The sequence below is a fragment of the Cygnus olor genome, chromosome 4 (assembly GCF_009769625.2).
Source record: "Cygnus olor isolate bCygOlo1 chromosome 4, bCygOlo1.pri.v2, whole genome shotgun sequence".
In the NCBI taxonomy this organism is placed as follows: domain Eukaryota; kingdom Metazoa; phylum Chordata; class Aves; order Anseriformes; family Anatidae; genus Cygnus; species Cygnus olor.
This window is the reverse complement of record NC_049172.1, coordinates 48,705,640-48,731,078: the sequence shown is the minus strand read 5'-3', so window position 1 is coordinate 48,731,078 and position 25,439 is coordinate 48,705,640. Positions and strand designations below refer to the sequence as shown.

At 38.6% G+C, this 25,439-nt stretch overlaps 2 protein-coding genes across 3 annotated transcripts in view; both read right to left on the bottom strand.

Moving 5' to 3' along the window:
• Nucleotides 1-312: 312 nt before the first annotated feature.
• AASDH (aminoadipate-semialdehyde dehydrogenase) lies at nt 313-18,513 on the bottom strand. Of its 2 annotated transcripts, none has more exons than XM_040555237.1 (14): nt 18,284-18,513; nt 16,111-16,231; nt 15,298-15,638; nt 14,279-14,471; nt 13,112-13,353; nt 10,128-10,234; nt 9,500-9,672; nt 8,553-8,745; nt 7,935-8,053; nt 5,776-6,616; nt 4,371-4,534; nt 3,674-3,799; nt 2,537-2,668; nt 313-1,650 (listed from the first exon to the last, which is right to left on the bottom strand). In XM_040555237.1, the coding sequence occupies exons 1-14, from the start codon at nt 18,511-18,513 to the stop codon at nt 1,246-1,248; spliced, it is 3,387 nt and encodes a 1,128-aa protein (XP_040411171.1). In that variant the 3' UTR covers nt 313-1,245. The 2 variants fall into 2 exon arrangements, 1 of the variants encoding a protein (XP_040411171.1); XR_005819359.1 differs by having other exon boundaries at nt 1,555-1,650; nt 2,537-2,759.
• Nucleotides 17,873-25,439, bottom strand: part of PPAT (phosphoribosyl pyrophosphate amidotransferase) — a 52,301-nt gene continuing 44,734 nt past the window's right edge. The window contains exons 10-12 of the mRNA XM_040555249.1: nt 24,963-25,083; nt 19,631-23,527; nt 17,873-18,537 (exon numbers count right to left, since the gene is read on the bottom strand). Coding sequence (XP_040411183.1) covers nt 23,352-23,527; nt 24,963-25,083 — 297 coding nt within the window. The 3' untranslated portion in view covers nt 17,873-18,537; nt 19,631-23,351. The remainder of the gene's footprint in view (nt 18,538-19,630; nt 23,528-24,962; nt 25,084-25,439) is intronic.

Here is a 25,439-nt window from a genome sequence, read left to right as displayed (position 1 = left end):
CAGGTTTGCTTTATAATAGACCTTGTAGTGCCACAAGTGTCTTGCCTATGCATTTCTGTTAACAATAACATAGAGGAACAAGACACGATGAAGTAAAAAATAAATGAGAATTTGAAGAGGCTAAGTTAACTCAGGCTGTTAGAATTTAAAGTAGATGGCTTGTGAGAAGGAAATAATAGCTTCCACAAGAGTTCTTTTAGATGACTGGTAATCAGGAAGACACTCAGAGTTTAAGTGTACTTTTGTCTGTAAATACTCGATCCGCATTACTGGCACTAATTCTTTTTAAGGGGTTAAGGACAACCACAAAAATCTACACAATCCTTTATTAATAGTTTTCTGTAAATACACTGTAAAGAGCATTAATTCAAATTTCTTCAAAAATGATTTGGCAAGCATTGACTTGAACACTATACACTTCACCTTGGAACTCATACAGTAACTTGGCATTGCAATGTAATAAATATACACAGCAAAGTACCTTTCCACTTCAGAATAGAGGAAGTAACTCGTGTTGACTTTAATGGAGTTTAAAAGTATATGCCTGGCTGAACTGATGCCACGGAGGGCTCAGGCTTGCAAAAGATTAATTATGTAGTTTATACAAACTATAACAAAAAGTCATTACTCCCAAGTCCATGGAATGCAGGATATGTCCTCAGAAATCATCTTAAAAGTTAGAATCAACAAAGGACTTTGGTTACCTTGCCACGGAATAGAAACCCACTCAAACCAGACAAACAGCAGCCTGATGCGTGGAAGAGCTAGGCACAGGCTGGGCTGAAAGGAGCCCAGGGGAGAAGTTCGTCTGGATCCTAGGAAAGAACATGTTCCTCCCTCACCAAGACAAGCACGTTAATTCAAGTCGCACAGTACTGCACCTTACCCCAGTTTCTCCCAATTGTCTAAGTGCTTGAAGCCAAACTGCTACCTATTAATTTCCTACTATACCTGTAAAAAGCACAACACTCACATCCAAACCATTTGAAACCATTTCTTTCATGAATCTGAGCTGGGAAGTGAGGGAGGGACAGTGAAACTTTGGGCTAGGTGCTGAGCAGCCAGCCTTCAGTCAGTACGGGAAGTCAACGAGCATCACTTACCTGCTCTGGCTGTTGTCATGGTGCAAAATGCTACCTGAGAAGTCTGCAAAGAGCATCTCTTGTCTTCAGCAAAACAGGCGGAGAGGTAGACAGCACCTGTGAGTTCTTAATGTACACATGTAAACAACACAAAGGTAACAGCCTAACAGCCTTGTTCTTTTTCTCCTGTTATACACAAATCTAGGCAATAAACATAATCATTTCTACAGCCAACAACAAGCTTTCTTCCCCATACTACAGGGGAAGAGAAAACTTCTCCTGGAAGCTTAGCTACCCCTTCTGCTGTTCCGCTCTTGGCATTCAGGATCCACACTGTGCCATCTGTAGATACTGCTGCCAAAAGGATTTTGTTCTTTAAGTCATCGCTTTGGAAAACAAATGGTGTTCCATAAACGCTTGAAGTAGCTTCAAATTTCCACAGTAAATTACCCTCCATATTACAACAGTAGATAAAGCGATCATGGGAGCCAAAAAATATTTCTTGCTTAGTTGAAGTTGAGATGCATGGAGATGAAAACACCGGTCCATTAGTGGGAAACTGCCAAACCTACAGAAATAACATAACCACCCATCAGCACAGGTCGGTCACATTTTCAGTATGACAGCAACTCTGATTTTTTAGTAACTAGTTGTTGACAGGAGAGCATGTTATTTCAAGAGCATACTAGGTTTTGGTGAGGGCTGGTAAAATACTTGTCACATTACAAGTTAAGCTTTACACACAGTAAGTGATAAAAGACTCAAAACAGATATGCAAGAGCTGCTACCTTCTGTGAGGCACACAGAAAATGGCCAACAATATTCTAGGCCCATCGTAACCGAATTAGTGATGAACTTTATGAATTTATGAATTCTGTTACCATGCCGTAACCACAGTATGGTACCAACCCATACTCGTCATGGAGGAACTAAAAAATATTCTCATTTAATTGAATGTGAAGACTGATATATTTTGCCAGAATTATGATTTGCAGCATCTCTGCCGTGATGCCAGAATTGTTTGATAAACAAATAAACATTCTAAGAAACCTTTACTTCTGAACAGCCACCAGCTGTAAAGAAATGCTTTAAACATTCCTGAAAAACTTCAAAACCAAAAGTAGACCATTTTATTTGTTGACACTGCCCTGGCACTACCATCTGCTCCGGGTGCAAGCTCAACGAGAATTTCTGTTACTCCATCAAGCACCTCGGGAGTCAGGGTGTTATTCCTGTCTCAGCCATGACACAGAAATACTACTACTGTAGAAATACATACTACTGATTTTCTGCTTTCTCCTCTCTATAAAAATAAATACATTCTTGTATTTGGTTCACAAAAAGGTATGTGGTAATCATTAAACCTCACAAAATAGCATTAATAAAGCATCTCATGCAGTGTTTTGTGATGAACATTAAAAAAGCACAAAAAGGCCAACAGTAGCAGCTTTTACCTTTTCTCCAGAATGAGTATAACAATACAAGTTTCCATCCACGCACCCAATACAAACACACTTCTCATTGCAGTGAGGAGAGGAGAAAAGTGGTTTTCCCAGGAAGCTTTTCCAAATCTTATTCCCCGTCACCTGTAAATGGCAGTGTGCAGTATCTGATGCTTAACAACGCAACTGTAAGCAGCTGCACAAAATGACCCTTCCTTCACAGCTTGACCCAGCCCTTAAGAAAGAAAGAAAAAAGGCCTCTTCCAACCAGAATGCACACCAGAAGCAAACCTCCTCTTCAAATATTATTCAAACAAAATGTTTAGCGCGTTCCCTGGGATACTCATTGCCCCCTATTCCACCTTTCTCTTCCTTCCCCTAGGCAAAACAGTAATATTAATAACAAAGTAGTAGTAATAGCAGTTTCAAGAATGACAGATTCATTTTTTAGTTCCATTCCCAGCTCCTCAGTATGTGAAGAGAGTCAGTAAAGGTGAGAATATCTTGAAAATAAGCTGTATGAGTTATGACTTGCATTATTATAAACTATAAATACTGTAGGAAATGCTGCAACCCACAATCCATGATTGTCACAATGAGCTCCTATTGTTATAAATAATCACTTGGAGTTACAGCTGGGGTTCTCAACTACCTCTTACTCAGAATTAGGAAAAAAAATATTTTCTTATCCACAGCCCACTAGAGCTGCAAAACCACAGACTTGTCTTCTAACACTAGAGGCAGACAGAGGAACCACTTAGGTACTACTGAGGAAATCTGTAGCAGGGGGAGGTAAGCATAGCCAGGACCGATGTGAGGTTGCGAGAGCTGAACACCACAAATACTGGTTTAACTAATAATGTAGCATGTGGGATCAGAAGACACTGATTCCGACTTTGGCCCACAGTTAGCATGCAAATTCAAGCAAGTCACTTCAACTCCCTTTGTTACTAGATCCTTTTCTGCAATACAGAAATTGTTATAGTGACCTTGTGTAAAATAATAAGGCTCTCATGTGGGAAAGATTTCATAGTAACATAAGATCATGTGATTTCCTTCATCAGAAAAGTGCTCTTAACTTCAGAAATGCGTTCTGGTTTAACCTAAATTTGAGATTGGGATCAAAGACAAGCAGGCAAATATACATACCGGGTTTACAGCCAGTAAGAGTCCTCCTAGTGTAGCAACATAAACATGATGTGGAAAAGAACTTAGACAAGGAGAGGAAAACACAGCTCCACCTTCGCAATGCAATTTCCATATACACACCTTTTTCTGTAAGCACAAGAAAAAAATTACAATTGGAGTTCAAGCTCAGAATGTTTACAAAGACCTTCTAAAGTCAAAGCTTATTAAACAGTTTGTTTACTTACTAGTTAGGAAATTTAAGATATAATTCACATGCTGTTGTAGCAACTCATATGTCATTGGCCACTTTCTTTTCTAGTAAATACGAGAAAACATGCTAACCAACCAGTAGTATCTCCCCCCCTTGTTTTCCTTCTCCTCCAATCTGCTCTTTCGAAACGTAAGACTCTCTTTCCACGACTAAGCCACAGTGTTATTTCTAGCTGGGCACCCTATTCTGAAACACCCTCAGAGCATTCAGTAACTGAGAAGCTCAAGATGTGGTTTCACCCAGGACCAGGAGCAGGAGAACACCACTCAATCTACTACTACTACATAATCCTAAGACCACTCTTCAAGCAGGCAAAACTTTCTCAAAAGTTTTAGGGTAGAGTGGTGAGAAAACAAACACTAGTGGAGTATTCATTTGGTGTACTACAGATAGGGTCTAATTTGGATATTGGCTCTTCTATACAGAAAGGTCAGCCAGTGTACTTACATAAATATCCAAAGCATACAGATGTTGGTCATGAGATCCTATGTAGACTAGCCCGCTGGAAGGATCTACAACTGCAGAGCTTTTCACGGTATCTTCTGTGACAAAAGTCCAGTGGGTTTCTCCATCACTGCTTTGGAGCACGTACACTAAGCCGTCGTAACAGCCTGTATCAAACAAAACACAACCATGGAAAAAAAGTATAATAAATATTTGTATTTATGCTGTCATTTACGCTTTTAGCTGCACCATTGCTGGAAAGAAGTAAGATGACTTAGGAGATAGAGTTTCAAAATTTTTTCCAAAGCTGCTCCTCCTCTTTTAGCCCCAAGTCTTTGCTGATAATTATACACTCAAAGTTGATCATTCTGTGTGTTCTTTCCAGGTGACATTTAGAATGTAATTATTTCATTGCCTTTCTACCAAACTTTACAATAATAATATTAGAAGACAAGTAGAGTTGCGGAAAAGGGAGAAGATTTTTTTTAATGACCTCTCTCTCTAATTTTCCTTTATGAAAACAAAGATGCTGAAAGAATAAAGTTTGTATGTTTTCTAATGAAAACTGTAGTTATAGAAACTTTTGGTCTTAAGAAAACATTCAACTTTGTTGTCAGAGTAAACAGCAATCAAAATAGTTGCAAAAAAATGGCAACATCAGCTTTGCATAAAAAACTCATCATCTGGACATCTGTGCTCACCAGTGATGTATGAACTCTAGAAAAAAAGATAACACTAAGACAAATAACAGTAACTCTGTTGGCAACAGATCTGATAAAAAATAGAGCACACTGGTCCTAACAGAAGAAGTTTTATATCAAGTCAGTGCTACACATCAACAGCCAACAGTCCTTAAAATTCACACACAATGATGGATTAAAATCTTCCTTTCCCAAACTCATGTTTAAAAACAAAAAGCTATCCAAACATTTTCATGTCACTTATATTTACAAATATATAGTCGAAGGAGATAATTTTTCAGTTTAATTATCTGAGGCACCACATGCTGACCTCTGTGTCTATTAATATTCAAAGACATTTTAAGACTGTATCACCTTTCCATACTTTTTTTTAAACACAGTGTAATGGTCACACTTAAATCAACCACTGAAAAGAAACTGTACCTACTGCTTAATCCTTAACAAGGCCTTTCTAATAAATTCGCATATCATCACCCACAACTGAACAGTATGTTAAGTAATCTCCATCACAGGTTATCATGAAACTTGAATTACTTATTCCTTCTTCCCTTTCTGTTTTACAATAAACTAGTCCTGAAGCAGACATGTAAGTTTATGGGTAAGTATAGATGGAAGTCATTCCAAGGTAAGAAATAAGGTTCTACATTACTCATTTCATATTTAGCAGAAAAATGACTCTGAAATGAAGGCTAAACCAAAAGACATACCAACAATGATGAAATTCCCACACCTAGATATGCAGGCAGAAGATTCAATGCGATCTCCAAGGGTCTTCTCCCACTTTATTTCTCCCAAATCTAGATCAATGGCCTGCATTGTGTGAGAGTGAGAGCCAACATATACAGATGCAGATATTTCATCTTTAAAAGGTATTATAACCAATGGCGATGCATCAACACATTTTCTTGTATTTGACTTCCATCTTATGCATAATGTCAACTCTGCTGTTGTTACATGACTACATTCTGCGTGGAGTTGCTGCACAGAGCTACAGTCAGTTTTACTTGCCATGTTGTTAACTGTTAAAATTCTGTTTTTCTCCATTTCGTGCCCTTGCACATGGCTTTTCATTATACTTGGAGTCGCTAAATGCAGAAGGGATGGTTGTTGTAGTGGTTCCACTCCGACCTGTGCTGTATTATTGGCTTGCATTAAAGACTTGGTGAAATTCATAGAAAGAAAATGATTTCCTCTGCTCAGCGCAATAAATGAAATTAATCCTGGAACAACCTCAAGATTTTTTTCAGATTTCAGTTTACCATATTTTCCATGGATTTCCTCTCCATCATTCCCACTTAGTTTTCTTTTCAAAGCATTGTCATTATTTGTTAGTTGGTCTTCATCTGGAAACACGGTTTTAAGAATATGTGTATAAACCTGTTCGATCGTGCGGCTGAGAATAACTTCCAGGAGTCCAGGCACAGCTCTGCCTACTAGCATCTCAATTTCATCATAAAATTGAAGAGCCTTTAAGGAGTCTCCACCACTGTGAAGAAATACTGCGTCTCTAGAAATTCCACTGGAATCACCTAGGAAACCCAGAACAGACTAGAGAAAAGAAGGAAAAAGGTAGCAGTTCATCAGTCTTCCACCACGTCACACAGAAAAACTTAAGTCAGGTAATATCCTACTAAATACCCAGAAGTCCCACTAAAAATTAACAGGAACTGAGGAAAGTCAGTTCCCTCTGAAACTTTGCAGAGATACTGACAGAACACGAGCTGGGGAGGAATGTGGGAACAGGGAGCTACTAGTTCAGTACTACACATTTTTTTGTTCATTTCCAATTCTGCAGTCTAAGGAACGGAAGCAGAATGTGCTGTATTTTTGTTGGCCGTTTTCAATCTCAATACCATTTACTAATGACATCTACACTATTTCTCAGATAAAATATAGATGCCTTTAGATAAAATTGGGTTTTTAGTAAGATTTATATAAAGCAGTATCTTTTGCTTTTGAATGATTTAAGTAACCTATTTATCTACCTACTGTTGAAGCTATAACCCCTTCCAATTCATAAAGGATTACGGATTCAGCATTGTTATTACAACAAAGAGCAATTACTACGTCTCCTGTCACTGCACTCCCTGCTTCTTAAGTCTAGTTATGAAATCCCAAACCCTCCGTTTTTGGAGGCTGCATTCTACTGTTCAGACTAGATCTAGGGCACGTCCCACCTCCTTGGTTACCATTTCTATAGCCACCAACACAGTTAAGTATCAGCACAGGCACAGCAAACTGCATCACCAGCTTCTTTCTGCATGTATGTATTCAAGTCCTAGCCACAGCAAATCCCACTTTCAGGTGAAACTTAGAAGTATACCTTTCAAAAAAATCTAATACTGTTGGGCGTCACAATTGAGTACTTTGAAAAACAAGCCTTTACCACAGAAGTTTAGAAACAATACAGTGAGACAGTCCAAGAGATAATTACGCAACTGTGCCACCTATTTAAAAAAGACTCTTCAATTTGTAATTATCTTTAGAAATAAGAAACTCTACTAACACAGTAGCTATTTTGTACAAAATTTCCACATCCCAGTTCCTTGTTTCCCTTAGGGATACCTTACTTGGCAAGTGAAGCAGTATTCAGAAAGCTACTGACAGATTACATCCTTCCTATGCTAATTGCTTATACCTTCACAGTCTGCAGCTTTATCTGATACAGAAACATAAATGAGTCCCTCCTGGCCATTACAGAGCAACTATATTTAAGTATTAACTGAACAGAAAGAGCTGTAATACTTGAATGTATAGGCAGCAAGAATGTTCTGGCTGCATTAGTCATAGTTCTTAAAACTGTTTAATTCCTGACACATGTATAATGATCCACTTGCAAAGATAAAAAGGCAGCTCAAAATACTACCTTCCATAAATACTGCAATCTTTCCCACAATTCCTCTGCGCCATTCAGCTTACTGTCACGCCTTCTGGAGTTTAGATGGTTGTGGTAAATCTTGTTCAGTTCAGATATATCAACTTTGCCTTTGTAGAAAATAAAGTATGATTTTTTTCATTGCTTTTCAGCATTTACACTTCCAAAGCTTGCTCTCCCCAAATAGTTATCTTACTCTTTTACAGGTTTCCACTCAACTGCACTTTTTTTTTTTTTTTAAATCCAGTCAATCAACTACACTCAACAGAACCCAATAATGTTTTTGAAAACTTACTCTAGCCTCCCGCATAATCCCACTTTCAGTGCCTGATCTTTCCCTGAGAGAAGTCAGGGTTCTGTCACAGACTGCAACAGAAGTGACTGAGAAAAAAAAAGTGCAGTTTTAGTACTAAATTGATTTTACTGCTACTTTTTGAATCTTGAATGAAACATTATCAAGCACACATAATACATGGTCAAGATTTCCTACTAGGTGTTACTTCTCTGATTTGTGTGTTTCAAAAGCATGATGAGATTTGGGTCAATTAAAAAAAAAAAAGAATGGAGACCATTAAAGTAAGTGGCAAGGGTACTTATAGTTTCACCTACCATGTGATGTTAAAGGCAAAGATTTAATCCGTACAAGCTCATCAGGAATTGCGTGAGCTGGCAGACGTTTTTGAAGTTCTTGAAGAGTTTCTCTCTCTTCTAAATCACCAGTGGGCACAACAAATAGGATAAGTTTTTCCTGCTGGTACCAGGTCACTGCACAAGCTTCTACCTGACAAAGATCTTCAGCAGCCTGTAATTAAAAAACATTATTTATGTTTTGAAATGCAGTTTGTCAAAAGACCATGCAAGCACTGCAGTGCACCATTTGAAAATTTTCATCTGCATAAACAGTTTTCAATTCTGTTGGAATAAAACATACAATAAAATACATTTCTAAAAACGCAAAACCGAACTCCTCCCTTCTAGGGTACCCATATTACATGACTAGACTTTTGATAATACATCCTCCTAATTTCTTCAAAGCTTCTAAAAATCATCTGAAAATGAGTACATACAGATTTCTGGTGGTAATGATGCATGAGCATTATCCCTGCTCTTCTGTACTGGCATAATCTACTCATTAGAATCATAGAACCGCAGAACCATTTAGGTTGGAAAAGACCTCTAAGATCATCCAGTCCAACCTTTAACCTAGCACTGCCAAGCCCACCGTTGAACCATGTGGCTAAGCTCTACATCTACACGTTTTTTGAAGACCTCCAGGGATGGTGACTCAAGCACTTCCCCAGGCAGCCTGTTCCAATACTTCACAACCCTCTCAGTGAATAATTTTTTCCTAATATCCAACCTAAATCTCCCCTGGTGCAACTTAAGGCCATTTCCTCTTATCACTTACTGCTTAGGAGAAGAGCCAGATCCCCACCTCACTATAGCCTCCTTTAAGGTAATTGGAGAGAGCAATAAGGTCTCTCCCAAGCCTTTTCTCCAGGCTAAACAACCTCAGCTCCCTCGGCCACTCTGCATAACATTAGATGTTACATTACCTGCTGCAAACATTCAATATTAAAACGTTTGCCATGACGTTTAATCTGATTGTCTTTCCGACCCAAGAAGACCATCTGTGCATTCTGCACTCTTACAAAATCCCCTGTTTCTCTCATTGTGCCCGGGGGTACAGTTATCTCATCATCAAGAAAGCAGATTCGTTCCTCACCACCTACACAAGAAAAGACTGTGGTCATTATTAAATGGCTAACTGTAAACGAAATTATTATGAAAATACTGAGTGCTTTATTAAATTCTCCTAAATGCCAGCAAGCATTATAAAGAGTAAACGTTTATTATCAATGTCTAAACTTCTACACTGTACCAATTGGCCCATACTGTTAATTCAGTTACAACATGTAAATTATTACAGCTGAGCATCAAAATTGCAAGCAGGAAAAAAAAGATAATCAGTATAACGAAAGCAGCATGCAGATAAAATGGTGATAATTTCCTGTCCATCATTCCAACAACCTAAAATGCCATCAACGTTCCCAGCCCAATGGGAATTTACAATGTTACATTAATCTGTTTATTAGAGGTAGGCACCAAGTAAAAAAAAAATCAACATATTACTAAAACCCAACTAGGAAAAGTATCTTAGAAGAACAAAAAATATAAAATAACCTATAAATACTTGTCCCTCGCCTTCTAGAACTGCAGAACCGTTGTCGTCTCTGACCTCAACTGTTGTTCCAAGGAGCGGTGATCCCAAAGGTACAGAGAAATCAGTTCTAAAGATATTGAAGAGAGAAGCAGTAAAAATCTTTTCCTTCTGAACACAAAACAACGATTCCAGGCATTATTTAACATGCAGCCTTCTAAAAGATCAGTATCAGGGCAAGAGTAGATAGCTGGGGCTTCTTTCTACAAATATTTCTTCTTAAAAAACTGCTCTATTTCTTCAAAATTAAAAACTTTGTCAATGTGCATGGATTTCATTATCATATACAAAAAAAAACCACCCAGAGAATGATAGAAAATAAGGCTTAATGGATCATGAAATCCCCTGAGAGTCCCCTGAGTTTCTGCCAGCTTTTCAGTCCCCCAGGTTGAACCTCTATCAAGTTCAACCATTTTAAACACATACAAACACTTTCTAATTCATTCTTTCCCTACCCTAGTTTGAGCTTTTATTCTTGTTGGTTACTGATATTGTGTCAATGAATACAGGTGACTCTTCCAGAAAAACCTGCAATAAAAGGAACAGTAATTTCAATATCATGTATCTTATTACAGAATTCTTCCACTGAGCTGCAGACCAACTCATTCCTTTCCCTTTTGCAAGCACTTTGCAAAACCTCATTCATTGAATACAGACACTACTTCTGAGTGAAAGTAAAGAATAATATATTTTTTCAGTAAATTAAAAAAAAAAGTAACTTGAAATAATTGTGGTAATATATCAAGTTAGCCATGTGTATCAGCTCAACTCTGATCTTAAAGTCTCATATTTGAACCTAATACTCTTGCTCAATCCCTGCTATTTAGGCTGTTGAAACCTCTTCTTTTTTCTGATCAGTCAATGAATGCTTTATCCTGTGTTAGCCAAAATGCACTCAAATTTTGTATTTTTTTTGCCAAAAAAAATATATTTTTTTTTCAAAATACAATGACTTGGCAAATAGACAAGAGGAAGCATCCCTGATATTCAGCATGTTTACCCCACACCATGGGAAAGTCACAACAGAAATAAAAAAAAACAAAACAAAGTAAAATATAACAGCTACACACAAACAAAACAAGATTACTACGTATATTATAAAACAGCAAAATTAAAACAAAAAAACAACAACTCATTTTGACATTATTTTTAAGAGACTTGAGATTAGATGTTTAATTTTGCCAAACATATCTAAAAAACAGAGGGGAGACAGACAAATAACACACTAACTTTTCTGCTGATTTCTTGATATTCTAGTATTCTCTAGAAACTGTGCCAGTTTTTATCATTTAGATAGCAAGAATAACAGACCACCGCACTCCAATTGTCCTACCAATACTAAAAGTGAAGAAGACATAAAACCATCTGTCCTGTTTTTGATCCTGGGCTGCTTACTTGTTTACTGCAAAGGAACTGTAATTCCCTGTGCAGTGACACTTAGAGGGAACAGGCTGCGATGTGAAGAGCGAGAAACAATAGTCACAGACTATAAAAATTTTCAGCATTCCAACTGCACCTTAGTTTGAACTGAAAAACAACAGATTATCTCGGGAGCACAGAAACTTTGAAAAAACAGCTTCACTGATGAGAAGACAATGTTTGAACTCGGAGAAACCAGAATGAAACACTAGAATCAGAAAATTTCAGTGCTGTAAAAGATCTCATATTTTCTGCAGAACAGGCACCTAATAACAGGCCACATCTAGAAGAGTCCTTGCTTATTCTGTAGGAGTTTTGCAGGAGAATTTGTCAACAGTTTATGACCATCCACCATTTTCAGTCTTCAGTTCTTAAAGCACCAGGTTAATATATCACACCATTTGTCTGAAACATCCCATTTCATAGGACGTGTCTAACTGAAGTCACGTGTAACACCAGGCCAGAGAATAATTACACATTTCAGAGTGCAAACAAAACACTGAGCTAACTCAAAGAACCTCTCATGGCCTTGACACTCCTGCAACTCTCTTTATGAAATTCAATGAACAAAAAAAGTCTTTAATTGAGTGAAAATAGCAGAGCGCTACATGATGAAAAGAAAGTACTTCTGGAAGTCCAACCAAAAGGACCATGAAACCTTGGGTGAGCCACTTTGCACAAATTTCTGCCATCTGTACTTGTCAAGTAACATCAGTGGGATCATTTGCTGAACAGTGTATTATCCAATATCAGAAAAAAATCAGTAACTAGTCTCCACTTCTTCATTTGTGGAGTTTTAAAACTGTAGGTAAAAGCACTGTAGCAGTAAGAACCACTCATATCTATTGATTACATTCGAAATTCATCTCCGAGTATTTTTGCTTCAAATAAGTAAATCTCAGAAGCAACTTTCTAAACTTGACAGAACTAAGCTATGAAGGTGTCTTTGTTCAGAGGCTATGATTGAGACTTAAAGAGCCTCATTTTTCTACTCCCACTGACAGCTCTATTAGGCTTCTTCTGTTTGAATATGCAAGATCTCACTGGAAAAGCTTCACAAGCGGCGAGAGTAGGGCTAACTGAAGTTGCTAACAAATTGGGTAGGAGCTATTTGCCTGCAGAAGTGCAACACCAAGCCAGTACCAGCACACAGAGACAGCACACCCTGGACTAGGCCAGTCCAGGTCCACCAGTGGGAAGGCGGGCTGGGATGAAGAAGAAGTCTAGATAGACAGATGACCAAAATAGAGCCCATCACGACACACTGTGTGAAGCAATGCCACAAGCATGCAAGATTTCAGACTGAAGTTTTACGGTTCAACAATCACTCACCAACTTTTACTTGAGGGGGTTGTAACAACATGAGAAATGGTCAGATTTGCCTATTTCTACATAAAAGACGTGTAACTTCTACTGGCATAAACACTGATGAGGACTCAAGTAGCCCTGGAAACAGGAGACCTGGGTTTCATTTCTACTGATTTTTAGCATTCACATACCAAGCCATGAAAACAATGAAATTTCCTACCTAAAATCAGCACTAAAAACCTCTTCAGGAATCTTGTAGCAAGTGGCCCAGCTTGACACTTCGGTGATACCGTATAGATTAAAAATACTTGTTCTGTTCTCCTGGTGCTTCCAACTTTTCAAGAGACTCAGTATGGGAAAGGTTTCACCACCAAGAGCTAAGATTCGGAGTGAAGTATCTGCAGACAACACTGTTGACTTAATAATGTGAGCTCCAAACCTTCTGAGAAGTGTTGGTGTTGCCTGAATGGTTCATGTTAAAAAAAAAAAAGAGAAATACCTGTTACTTTTTTTTTTCCATATGCGTACCTCTTCTTGCTTTGTATCTACTACCATATTTATGTTGTGGATCTATTTAACCATTATCTCTGTACAGTAGATGGCATCAACCATCAAATGTTAGTATAGACTGTGCTGCTGTTTTGCAAGGTTTTGTATATTGTGTGAAGCCTTTCATGAGTACTATAAGCACCAATTTACATTCTTCTGCAGAGTTTCTGCTTTACCTAGCTTTACGAAATACTTTGTTACACCGCCAGGTAAAAGGCCAGGATTATTCAACCACGCTTGATTCTCATAACTTCAAGTAAATTTTCCAAAAATGAATTTTAAAGCTATTAAAAATGAGATGACCTATTCCAACACAGAAGGAACAAATGAAGACTCATATAAGCAGGTGGCCTGAAAACAAGAAGCGTTACTGGGGAATCAATTATTCTATTTCTCTCATTATTGTAGAAAGAAAATAATTTACTAACGTTTTATCATCCTATCAATGGCACTATTTCAATTGTATTTTCAGAACAGAGACTACCACTAAAATTCAAAAATTGTTTGAGGGAAGGCTCCAAAATCAAGTCTATTACTCAGTGCTAACATGTTTCTAACAGCTTACTCTGTAATTTAATTAATTCTGAAGAATTAATGGATTCTCAAGATGGATGTTGGTTTTATCTTCAGTTCATTGCTTTCTGTTGCAAACTGTATGACGCTTCCTTCAAACGGTAATTTGCCGAAGAGCTAACATTTTACAGAAAAATGATAGCATGACCTCCTCTCTCCAGGAAGAACGCTACTGTCATTACTGTTTAGATTGATGAAAAAGTAACACACGTTAGGAAAGGTGAGAAGTGAAAGACTGAAAGCAGTCATCTTAGGTGTTGCCTACCTGCAGCACTGTCACATGGTGATGGCGAAACAGAGCAGCAGACAGCTCCAAAGGCATCATTTTAACGGTGTTTGGGACTACTAGAATCGAGGCTCCACTGGTCAGCGCAGTGAACAATTCAACCACAGATGGGTCAAATGTTAGAGGAGAAGCCAGGAATAGCATGTCATCCTGTGTGATCTCAAATATGGATCTGAAACAAGAAAGCCAGGAATTACAAACCTGATGCATGGTGTTAAAAAATCAACTCCAAACTAGAAGAGCAGCACTAAAGAGATTCCTCACTTTAGCAACGCCAAGGGGTTACAGACTACCCTGAACATGTAGGCATGTTGCCAGAATATTCAGACCAGACAGTTTCAGCAAGAGCTCCTGTATCGAGACTGTAACTATGAATATAAACTAATGAAGTCCTTTTACAAGTTTATCTACCACATTACACACTAATACAGCATGCTGAAAGACATATTTCAACTAATGGGTGCTCATTTTTTTTTAAAAAAAAAACACAACTGTTATTTCCCATAAATAGATTTTCTAGAAATTATTAAATAGAACAGAAAGAAACCCAAGGAGACTAAAAAGGAATTAGGATTTAAAAACTACAAAAAACATTTAAATATAATTGTGAATGAACAATTAACTTTGTTATCTATTTCTTTTAAGCAGCAAACCAGCAATACAATACTTACAACAACAGCATATTATTTGAAGTACACCCATAAAAAATGAGTAAAACATATTATAAAACATAATTTTTAAAAATCATTATAAACTTACTTTAATAATAACAATTAAAAAAAATAAGTATTAAAAATAACACCAAGAGAAACAAAACTTTGTGGTACTATTTTGAAACAACGGAAACACCCACAAAGAAATCCGAAATGCAAGGGAAGGAGGAAGAAGTGAAACAGTGCTAGCAAAGACCCAATGTACAACCCTCTGAAGTGCTTAGAGAGTCCCTAAATATCAAATTTGTAAAAGCTTTTAAAGGAAAAACTGGAAACCACACGTACTTAAGATGATGAATATTTGGCACTATACATTTATGAGGTACTCGGACAATTTTGGGGGTCCCAGTAGTTCCTGATGTATGCAAGACGTATGCTAAAGAGCATTTCTGGCCAACATCCATGTATCCTCCTTCTGATGTTTTTACTTTGAGTTGCTCTGGGCAAACAGTATTTCCTGGCTGTGAGTTACCCATAGCCTTGAAAGGTTCATATTTACTGTTTACATTGTCTGCTTGTGAATTTACATCGGTGTGGGTCCAGCTTGTTTGGAAGAGAGTTAAACCCATATGTTCTACTGCAGAAGAATTGCAAGAAAACCAACCAACGTGGGTCATTTGAAATTTCTGTAAAATAAAACAAACAATTTAAATAGCAGAACTCACGATGCTCTGTTGTTCTACCATATGTAATGAAACACGAAACATCATTTTTCACAAATTACCTGTGATTTTTCACCCCTTTATTTTGGAGGACTTACACCAGACAGTTTTAAGCTCATATATGTTTGTATATTAACTATGAGTAAACACAGACTTTATAAATGAGAAATAAACACCTACCTGAGCAAACAATGAAAAGGGAAAACATACAAAAGAATTCTACAGAGGACAAAGAATTTTTCTGAACAGGGGAGAAGCACTTTGTACTTCTAATTTTAAAGATACGCTTTTCTGAATGAAAGCCTCTTGTCATAAAAAAAAAAAAAAAAAAAAAAAAAAACAAGCCCAACCAAGCTTATAGAAACAGCACACAATCTGAATAGCTACACATTTTTAAATTGCACTTTAATGCTTCTGTAGAAGCCTGAACACTTACCTTTATTTTGTCATTCTCAACAAGAATATATCGAAGATTGCATTTCCTTATGAAGTATGTAGATAACACTGGTGGTGCATCTGGATCAATAGGAGAGTAAGCAGCTGGAACCTGAAGGATTCTAACAAGACAAAAACATTTTAAATAAATAAATAAAAACCCACAGAGAAATTAAGAAAACTCTAGGAAAATCCATTTGAATTTAACTAAGATTTTTTTTAACTGTAATTTGTACCCAGAGTCAGAAAATTTAGTTATAACCTGACTTTTAAATATTTTATTAGCAACAAAGTATGAAACAAATTATAATCAGTGTTGCCTTTTGGCATTTTACAGCAAGGAAAAATATTAGAGCTAAATAAAAAAAAATATTCAAAATTCTCCTTGGCCAAGCAGGTTGGTGATGACAAGGGTAACACTGACATAACAGCACCATGATTTCAAAACTTCAGCTATAGACTCTGGACAGAAATACAAGCATTAATTTATACACCTGCAACATTAAAAAAAAAAAAAAAAGTCTGCACACTGAATACAATTCCTATTCTCAGTAAACAGTCCAGTATAAGAAAATTCTGAGCACATATCAGAACTTTTTTCCCTAAGAAATAAACAGAGGAACAGTAAGTGTCATTCTGCTCTCATTCACAGTGCTTTATGTTGTAGTTTCTTCAACCGTTGTTTACTGCAAACGCTCCCTCTAGTGGCTTAATTTGATAAAAGGCTAACACTTGAATTTATTAACAGCACAGGGAAAAAAAAAAAAATCGGTAACTAAAATATGAAGTTTCCCTAAATCTTCTCATTTCATCTTAGGCTGGGTTCCCATGTCCAATTAGCTATACTTCCTCATTGTGCAAGTGATTTATCACTGTAATAATGACAAGATCCTGAACAAAGGCTTGGAAACTGCAGTGTTCTGCCTACAGGAATCAATACCCACTTAAGCCTGCCCTGCATTACATATAGCAGTTGATTTTTTACAGCTATCTTTGCTGAGTAATTAAAATGCCCTGCCAGTTCCCAGGCATATAACAAAAGAAGTCTGTGTTGCTGCTCAGGTCATTAGGACACAGGATAAGCCAGGATGGATGGGACTACAGGCTGCCCCATACAACCTGCTGCTCCAGCGGGGTCAGCCCTGAGGCTGTTGTGCAGGACTTTGTCCAGTCAGATCTTGAAAGTCTTTAAGGACAGAGCCTGCACAACCTCTCTGGGCAACCTGCTCCACTGCTGGACTGGGGAAAAAGTGTTTCCTTATTAGTGAGGAAGCTCCTCAGCACTTCTGGAAGGTTCATGATTACTGCACTCACTTGATTGAGATCTTTATCGTCAACTGTGATGCATCTTCTGATGCGACCGCGTATTTTAGGTGCAGTGTGACAGCAGGAAAATACCAACATAGACCTCAGAAGCAAAGCTGCTGCAGTATACACCAACTGAAGAAAATATGCTTGGGATGCTAAGATACTATGTTACATCATAAATGTAATAGGTAAAAGGATACAAGCATTCTAATTCATCAGTAATGGTAGGTTATAAAAATTGCTGAATTAACATGAGTGTTGAGAAACATTTCTATTTCCTAGCCATTAAATAATCAATGTCTCTTTAGTGCTGCATTGCTAATTAACTTTTCCATTACAGGAATGTTGCAGGAGCTGTACCTACAGACTCATTTAGCTTAAAACATGACATTTGTTTTCAAGACTTTATTTTCGGCTAGCAAGACAAGAAGAATGCATTAAAAATGTATACTTGTTTTTGAATATATATTTATTCTGTTAATCAAGTCCGTTTTTAAACAAGTACAAAGATAGTCAATAATTGCTGATATTTCTATAAATATATTTAACCATACATTAAGAAGAATCACATACATTTTAGATCAAGGAACCTAAAATTCAATAAACTTTGGCATAGACTTTTCAACGACTAAACTGTAATACTGCAATCTTTTCCCTTTAAGATTGCAAGAATCAGAGTGCCTCTAGACTGTCAAGGAACGCTATAAAGAAATAAAAAAGCAAGCATTTCAGTAGCAGCAAGACCAACTAGTAGGTATTGCTTATGGTATTACTACATTTTTGTTGATATTAAAAACATAAGCAGACTGAAAATTTACTTAATAGAGTTGACCATTAAAAATACAATACAGAATTCAAACCATTACCCTAAGATCCAAGAGGGTAAGTTTATTCCTGGATAGCAGTAAAGGCCTATTTCACATTTTCCTTGGTGACTGCAGTGCTTTTGAAGGAAAGCTGTTAACTCCGTGGCAAGTTTAACCAGTGTTGCGTATGTGTAGAAAGTTGGAGGTTCATCATTGCATTGATCAAACCAAACTGCTTTTCTATCTGAGTACAGGCTAGCTGCCTGCTTCACCATCTCCTGAAGAGTCATCACAGCTGCATTTCTTCAGTAGCCCTAGAAGATTAAAAAAATAGGAAATGACAATATAGTCTTTGTTATACATACATATATATATAGACACATGTATATTAGTCAAATGACATAAATCCACAAAATAGTACCAAGCAGGAAAAAAAAACCAACAAGCTTCTCAGTTAACAGAAAACACAGTGCTTCACTGTGTTTTTTACAACACCTTATACTGCTAGAACATAAAGCTTAATATTTTAATTGTTTACTATGGGTCTCATGCTTAGGAGCATGGTAATTAACTTAGATTTAATTACAGACAGTTTGCTACTCTTTACACCTTCATTTTTAAAGCTGGGCAGAACTAAAATATTAACTTTAGCAATTCATAGAATCATTAAGGCTGTGAAAGACCTCCTAGATCATCTCGTCCAACCACCCCCCTACCACCAATACCACCCACTAAACCATGTCCTTAAGCACCACGTCCAACCTTTCCCTAAACATCCCCAGGGACGGTGACTCCACCACCTCCCTGGACAACCCGTTCCAATTTCTGAGAAGAAATGTCTCCTAACTTCCCATCTGAACCTCCCCTGGCACAACTTGAGGCCACTCCCTCAGGTCCTATCACTGGTTATCTGTGAGAAGAGGCCGACCCCCAGCTCCCCACACCTTCCTTTCAGGCAGTTGTAGAGAGCAATAAGGTCTCCCCCGAGCCTCCTCTTCTCCAGACCGAACAACCCCAGTTCCCTCAGCCGCTCCTCTCAGGACTTGTGATCCAGGCCCTTCACCAGCTTCGTACCCCTTCTCTGGACACGCTCCAGGGCCTCAACGCCTTAAACTGACCACCAGCTTTAACAGCACAGGGAAATACCGCTTACGCAGGGATCCCAACAGACGACTCCTAAAGCTTTACCAGCGCTGCCCCCGCAGGTGCGCGTCCCTGTACCATGGGGCCCTCCTGCCCGGCCCGGCCCAGCCGCGGAGCGGACGGCACCGCACTAAGCCCCCCCGCAGTGTCCCCCGCCGCACCCCGGCACGCCCCAAGCTCCCCCCAGCCCGCCCCCAGCCCAGCGGCCGCCGCGGGACGGGCGCCGCCAGCCCCAGCACCAGCCCCAGCGCCCCGGGCTCCCACCTCAGCCAGCAGCCGCCTTTCCCCACCTCCTAGCAACCGAAGGACAGCGCTTCTGATTGGTGGGACAATTATAGTCCTGGACGACTCCCCAGTAACGCGCGCTCTCATTGGTCAGTGTCTGTCGCACGGTTCAGGCATCCGAAAGCGGCGCCCGGCCTGAGCGGGGTGGCGCCATTTTGTCCCCGGGGGTGGGGGGGGGGGAAACACGCCGGTGAGTGCGCCGCAGCCCTGGCGGCCCTCCCCGGCAGCGCCTCCTCAGCGATGAGAAAGGGGCAAAAAGACACGCAGAGACGCTCGGGGCGGAGGGCGGGCTGAGGGGTGCGGAGCAGCCAGGCCTCGCCACTCACACACCGCTCTTGTCCCCCCCACCCCGTCCATGCACAAGATGGTACAGGCGGTCGGGGGCGCTATGGTGGCGGGAAGCGCGCGGCCGCCATTTTCTGCAGGGGCGGTGAGGGGGGGGTTGCTGCTGGGTGGGGCTGCGTGTGCTGAGGGGCGGTGGGGCCGGGCAGGGGAGTCCAGCGGCTGGCCCCAGATGATTTGTTTCACGGGGAGTTTATTAAGGACAAATTCGAGGCGTGCTGCCGCAAAGGCGGCGCGGAGAGATGACGAGAAAAGCAGTTCATCGCTGTTTTTAATGTTGTGCATGGGAGGAGTTAATGCGTCAGCGCTCCACTGTTTTGTCCTATTTTTAAAATAATGTAGCACGGTTGCACGCTGGTAATAGAGTTTCACGGTAAAACATTGAAATAATACAAACGGCAACATCTAGAACTGAAGGTTTGTTTGTTTGTTTCCACTCAAAACGTGTGTATCCCACCGTATGGGGAAAAAAAAAAAAGGGCGTGGTTGTCCTAAAGCACACTTCCAGTTGTCCATGAATAAAGTGACACTTGAAAAGTTTCTCCACTTTAAGGCCTTAAATGCTAAAGATTAGGCGTGTACCATACTAAAGATCACAGTGCTTACAGTAGCAGACCTTCCTTGTAATTTCACATGCATTACGTGGAGGGAAAAAAGGTATTGGGACTCATGAAATCAGAATTATGCCACCTAACACTCAAATCACATTTAAGAAGTTATTTCCACATGTAAAAACTATCTTTTTTTTTTTTTTTTTTAATGTCTTAAAAGACATTTTAAAATGTGTAAAATAAATGAAACTAATTTGCACAAGTTTCATTTAGAATCTTTCACAGGCGACTTCAGAGATACTGATTGAATTCTGCTTGCAACCTTGTTAAAACTGTTCACCTATGTTTGTATGTCACATAGAAAGGGCTCCTCACATGCCTCTAACACAAGAGCTCATCTTGCCCCTTCTTTTAAAAATGTTTGCTTTTTTGAGGGCAGGAAAGAAGAAAGGTGATAAATGATAAGTTTTTATGTTTTCTCACACTTCTCCCTGCTAATCTAGAAGAGGGGAGGTCAGAGTGACTGCACCCAGTTCTGTTTTCTCAATTTACTGTCCAGGTTATGGGACTGTTAAAAAACAAGCTTGCTAATTAGGTGAGATCCAAATATCTCTCCCAATATGTGGATCTGGGCTTTGGTGAAGGGCGTGATTCTCACGGTGAAAGAGATTTTCCCATTAGCTTGACTGCATGTAGGTTCTGATTGCACAAGATTCACTCTTGACTTCCACAAAATGTACTTACATGCTTTCTTGAATTGGGACTTTTGATTTGTGATTGTGTATCAGGCACAGCTGCTACAAATCCCAGTAAGAAAGCTCTCTTCTGAATTTAATGATGAGTGCTGTAATTCTCCACTATGTGTAAGATGGGGAAGGAAGAATCTCTTAAACTTTTATTTTTCTTTGTTGTTGTAACAGTGTCACAAACAATTGTAAGGCCAAAATATACAACATTAAATAGAAAATCTAAAATTAAATTGCTGGTATTCAGTGAAAAAAAACGAGGTATACAAAATATTTTTACAATTGTGCGTAAATTTGCAATATTTTTGAAAGGTGCTTTTCCCTTTCAGCTAGTGGTTCATTGTGAAGTGATCTTTATGTATACAAGTAACCGTAATTGTTACCAATTAAAACATACAAAGCATTCAATACCTAATGGTTCTTCAAAACTTTCTTTTAAAACATTACATTTATAATAACAGTAGTAATGTAGGAAAATAAGAGTATACCCAAAACATCTCATAACCTTCAGTTGATCTATCATTCTCACTGTTAAGAAAACGACTTTATTTTTGAGTTAAGTTTGGACACTGACATCTAGAAAGCACAAATAGTTCAGACTTCAGAAGTTGTCAGGATTTGTCCTGGAGAAAACAAGATGTGAAACAAAATAAAACAAATGGCACTGCCAAATATTTTTCTCCTTCCACATCCTATTGCCATCTGGTGAAAGCACCTGAAGATTGGTGGACAAAATCCTGGAAACAAGCTGACAGTGTGCACTTGCAGCCCAGAGGCCAACTGCATTCTGGGCTGCATCAACGGAGGCACAGCCAGCAGGACAAGGGGGGAGATTGAGCCCCCTTGTGAGACCCGACCTGGAGTGCTGCGCTCAGCTCTGGGGCCCCCAGCACAAGAAGGACAAGGACCTGTTGGAGCAAGTCTAGAGGAGGGCCACGAAGATGATGAAAGGGCTGGAGCACCTCTCCTACGAAGACAGGCTGAGAGCTAGGGCTGTGAGCCTGGCTCCGGGGAGACCTTACAGCAACATTCCAGGGGGCTTATAAAAGGAGGTGTATAAAAAAGATAGTGACTTTTTACATAGGCACATAGTGATAGGACAAGGGGGAATGCTTTATAAAACTAAAAGGGTAGATTTAGACTAGATTTTACAAGGAAATTCTTTACTGTGAGGATGGGGAGGCACTGGCACAGGTCGCCCAGAGAAGCTGTGGATGCCCCGTCCCTGGAGGTGCTCAAGGCCAGGCTGGATGGGGCTTTTGGCAGCCTGGTCTGGTGGGAGGTGTCCCTGCCCATGGTGGGGGGTTGAAATTAGATGGTCTTTAAGGTCCCTTCCAACCCAAACCATTCTATAGTTCTGTGATTTACAGTGGAATTCAAAAAAGAATTTTGAAGTTATAAACCTAGAAAGCTTTTGGCTGAGCATTTCCCTGAGTCTTCATTTTTTAAAATCATGTGCTAGACCTTACATTTATAGAATCTGGAAACTTAGTTACAAAGGGCTTGATTAATAATGACCATTTAGTTATATATGCAAAAGTCAGGTACTTCTATTTTTAAGAAATCTAAGCAAGAACTGCTGAGGAAACAAGAAGACTTCAGAATCTGGTGTTTTTTTTCCAAAACAGAAAAGCAAGCTTCACATTCTTTTTGCTTAAAGATTTAGATTAATTTGAAGTTACACCACATGATTCATAATTTGTACTTTGTGAACAAGTCTGACAGGGATATCTCACATTCGGGGCGAGACTGAAACAAAAAGCTATGGAATTGTAACATAATTATAAACACTTTGGTTTTTACAATATTTTATGAGAAAATAGAAGGCACAACCGTGCATCAAAACTATATGATTTTGTATTTCAATCTGCTTACATAGTTTTCTTCAGCACAGACTTTCTCTAAGTCTTTACCAATAAAGATGTATTTTACTAACAGTAATCAGTCAACTATAATAAGCTTTACATATTACCTAAATGTAAGAAGGCTATTATTAGCAAGAAGGCATCTTTGCAAAAAGTACATTCAGCAATGATGAACCCAAGTGCATCCACTAAAAATTCACCATTCTAGCTCTACAGGATATTCTCCAGTGAGACATGCTGTGCAATGACCAATCTTTCCAACACGCGATTTCTGGGTTTTAAGGCTGTTCTCATTCTCTTGTCTTGCTCTGATGCTTTCTTGCACAGATGATACCAGCCCTTCCACAGAAAGGTAGACAACACTGTCTGCCCCTAGAGGAAATAAATAATTCATCTGTTAAAAGCTGCGCTAGTGTACCAAATGCAATGCTCCTAGGAAATGCAGTCGCATTATTATACGGATTATCATGCAAGGTGAATCACCTCACCTACAGAATGGTTCTGAAAAATTACAAGTCCATAACAAGCCTTGCCCTCTCAAATTATTTGCACAGGGAGCAGATTCACTGAAATTTAGACAGAAGGTTCTGAGTTGGGACCTGTTAGCCAAACATACCGCAAAAATTCAAACAGAATCCAGAGTGTGTATTAAAACTCTCTGAACTCCCTACAGTGGACGCGTGGCTCGTGCTTCCCAGTCTAAACACCTAGGATTTATATACTCTTGTCGGAACTTGGAGGAGCAGAAGAGCATCATGTAAAACAAACAAAACAAAACAAAACAAAATAAAAACAGCATGCAGCTCATGAAAAACAGCATGCAGCTCATGTTACAGCAGTAGGAAAGACAGACAACAGCCTACTCAGATCATTACCTTGTCAGTTACACTCACGTATTTTGTGAATGAATATGAGATACTTAAATATGAGATACTACAAACTTGAAGTATTTCAACATGCCTTCATGACAATAATTTGGGGGAAAAGAACTCATTGCAAGATTAGACAAAGTATTTACACAAGAAATTTTAAAGTTTCTAACCACAGCTATATTCTTAAAACATTTTTAAAATATTTTGCAGCACAAGAAGCTATAGAGTAGATCTTCTCACTCGCAGACCTTCACATGATTTCTATTACTGATATCCCCATGAAGAGCACATTGTTTACCACACGTCACAAGAACATAAGCTGTTGGTTCTTCTTTGTTCTGCTGTAAACGTGACTCATTCTAGAGATTTGAAAATGTATTTAATTAAAATTCTTTGATTAGTTTCAAATGCCATTTCTTTCAAAGTAAAGTATCATGTAATGCAGTTAAAATTATTTGCATAAATTTAAACTTGTTGAAAAATCGGTGGGTATTTACAAAGTCAGAACGTATTTTTATGAATGCCATATAAGTGAAACTACATTAGTTTTTCATTATACAACAGATTTTCACCATTTATTTTCTTTCTGATATTTTGCCTACAGTAGCTCTGTGTTATAAATTTTCCCAGAAGGAGCAATACGTATCAGAAAGCTGTGTTATACTTTATTTGTAACTTAGGAAATTATTCTAATGCTTTATATTGTTCAGAGAAATATAACGTACTAATTGTGTTAAAAAATACACAACTAAGTTGGTTTGATCCGTAGGGAACATACAATGCAGAGATTTAATGTGTCAACTGTTATGATTTTTTTGTCCAGTTTTGCCACTCTCGCCTCAATGTGTTGTACTTTATTTTGATGCAGCCAATAAACTCCTACAAGTGAAAACTCTCAAAACAAAGAAACAAACAAAACAAAACAAAAACTTTACCTATGTAGTTTGCAAGGTCGTGAAACTCAGGTCTGTTGGCAATCAGTTCTTCTTTTGTTGGAATGTTTATTCCCATGTAACAAGGAAATCTTATGGGAGGTGAAGCCACACGGATGTGTACCTGAATAAAAATACAGTTTCAAAACAATTCTATGAAGTGAAGGTCAGCAGATCATAAATAAATATAAGTCCAAGTTCTGCAAAATAATTATGAAGGAACACAGCACTAGACTGAAGTCGTGGAAGAGTTAAAATAACATTTTTTTTTCAGATGCCAGTGCAGGAAGAGAGAGAAAGACCATTTTAGAATGTATTGTTACAATATTTCCTAATATTAGGATAAGATTTTGCTTCATTTCTGTGGCATTCAATCCTTGATGCAAATGTTTCAGTTTACAAAATCAAACATCACACAAAATATTTTGCTCCACTAACAGAATTGCAGTCTATTTCAGTTAAAAAATCTGAGTCCCTTCC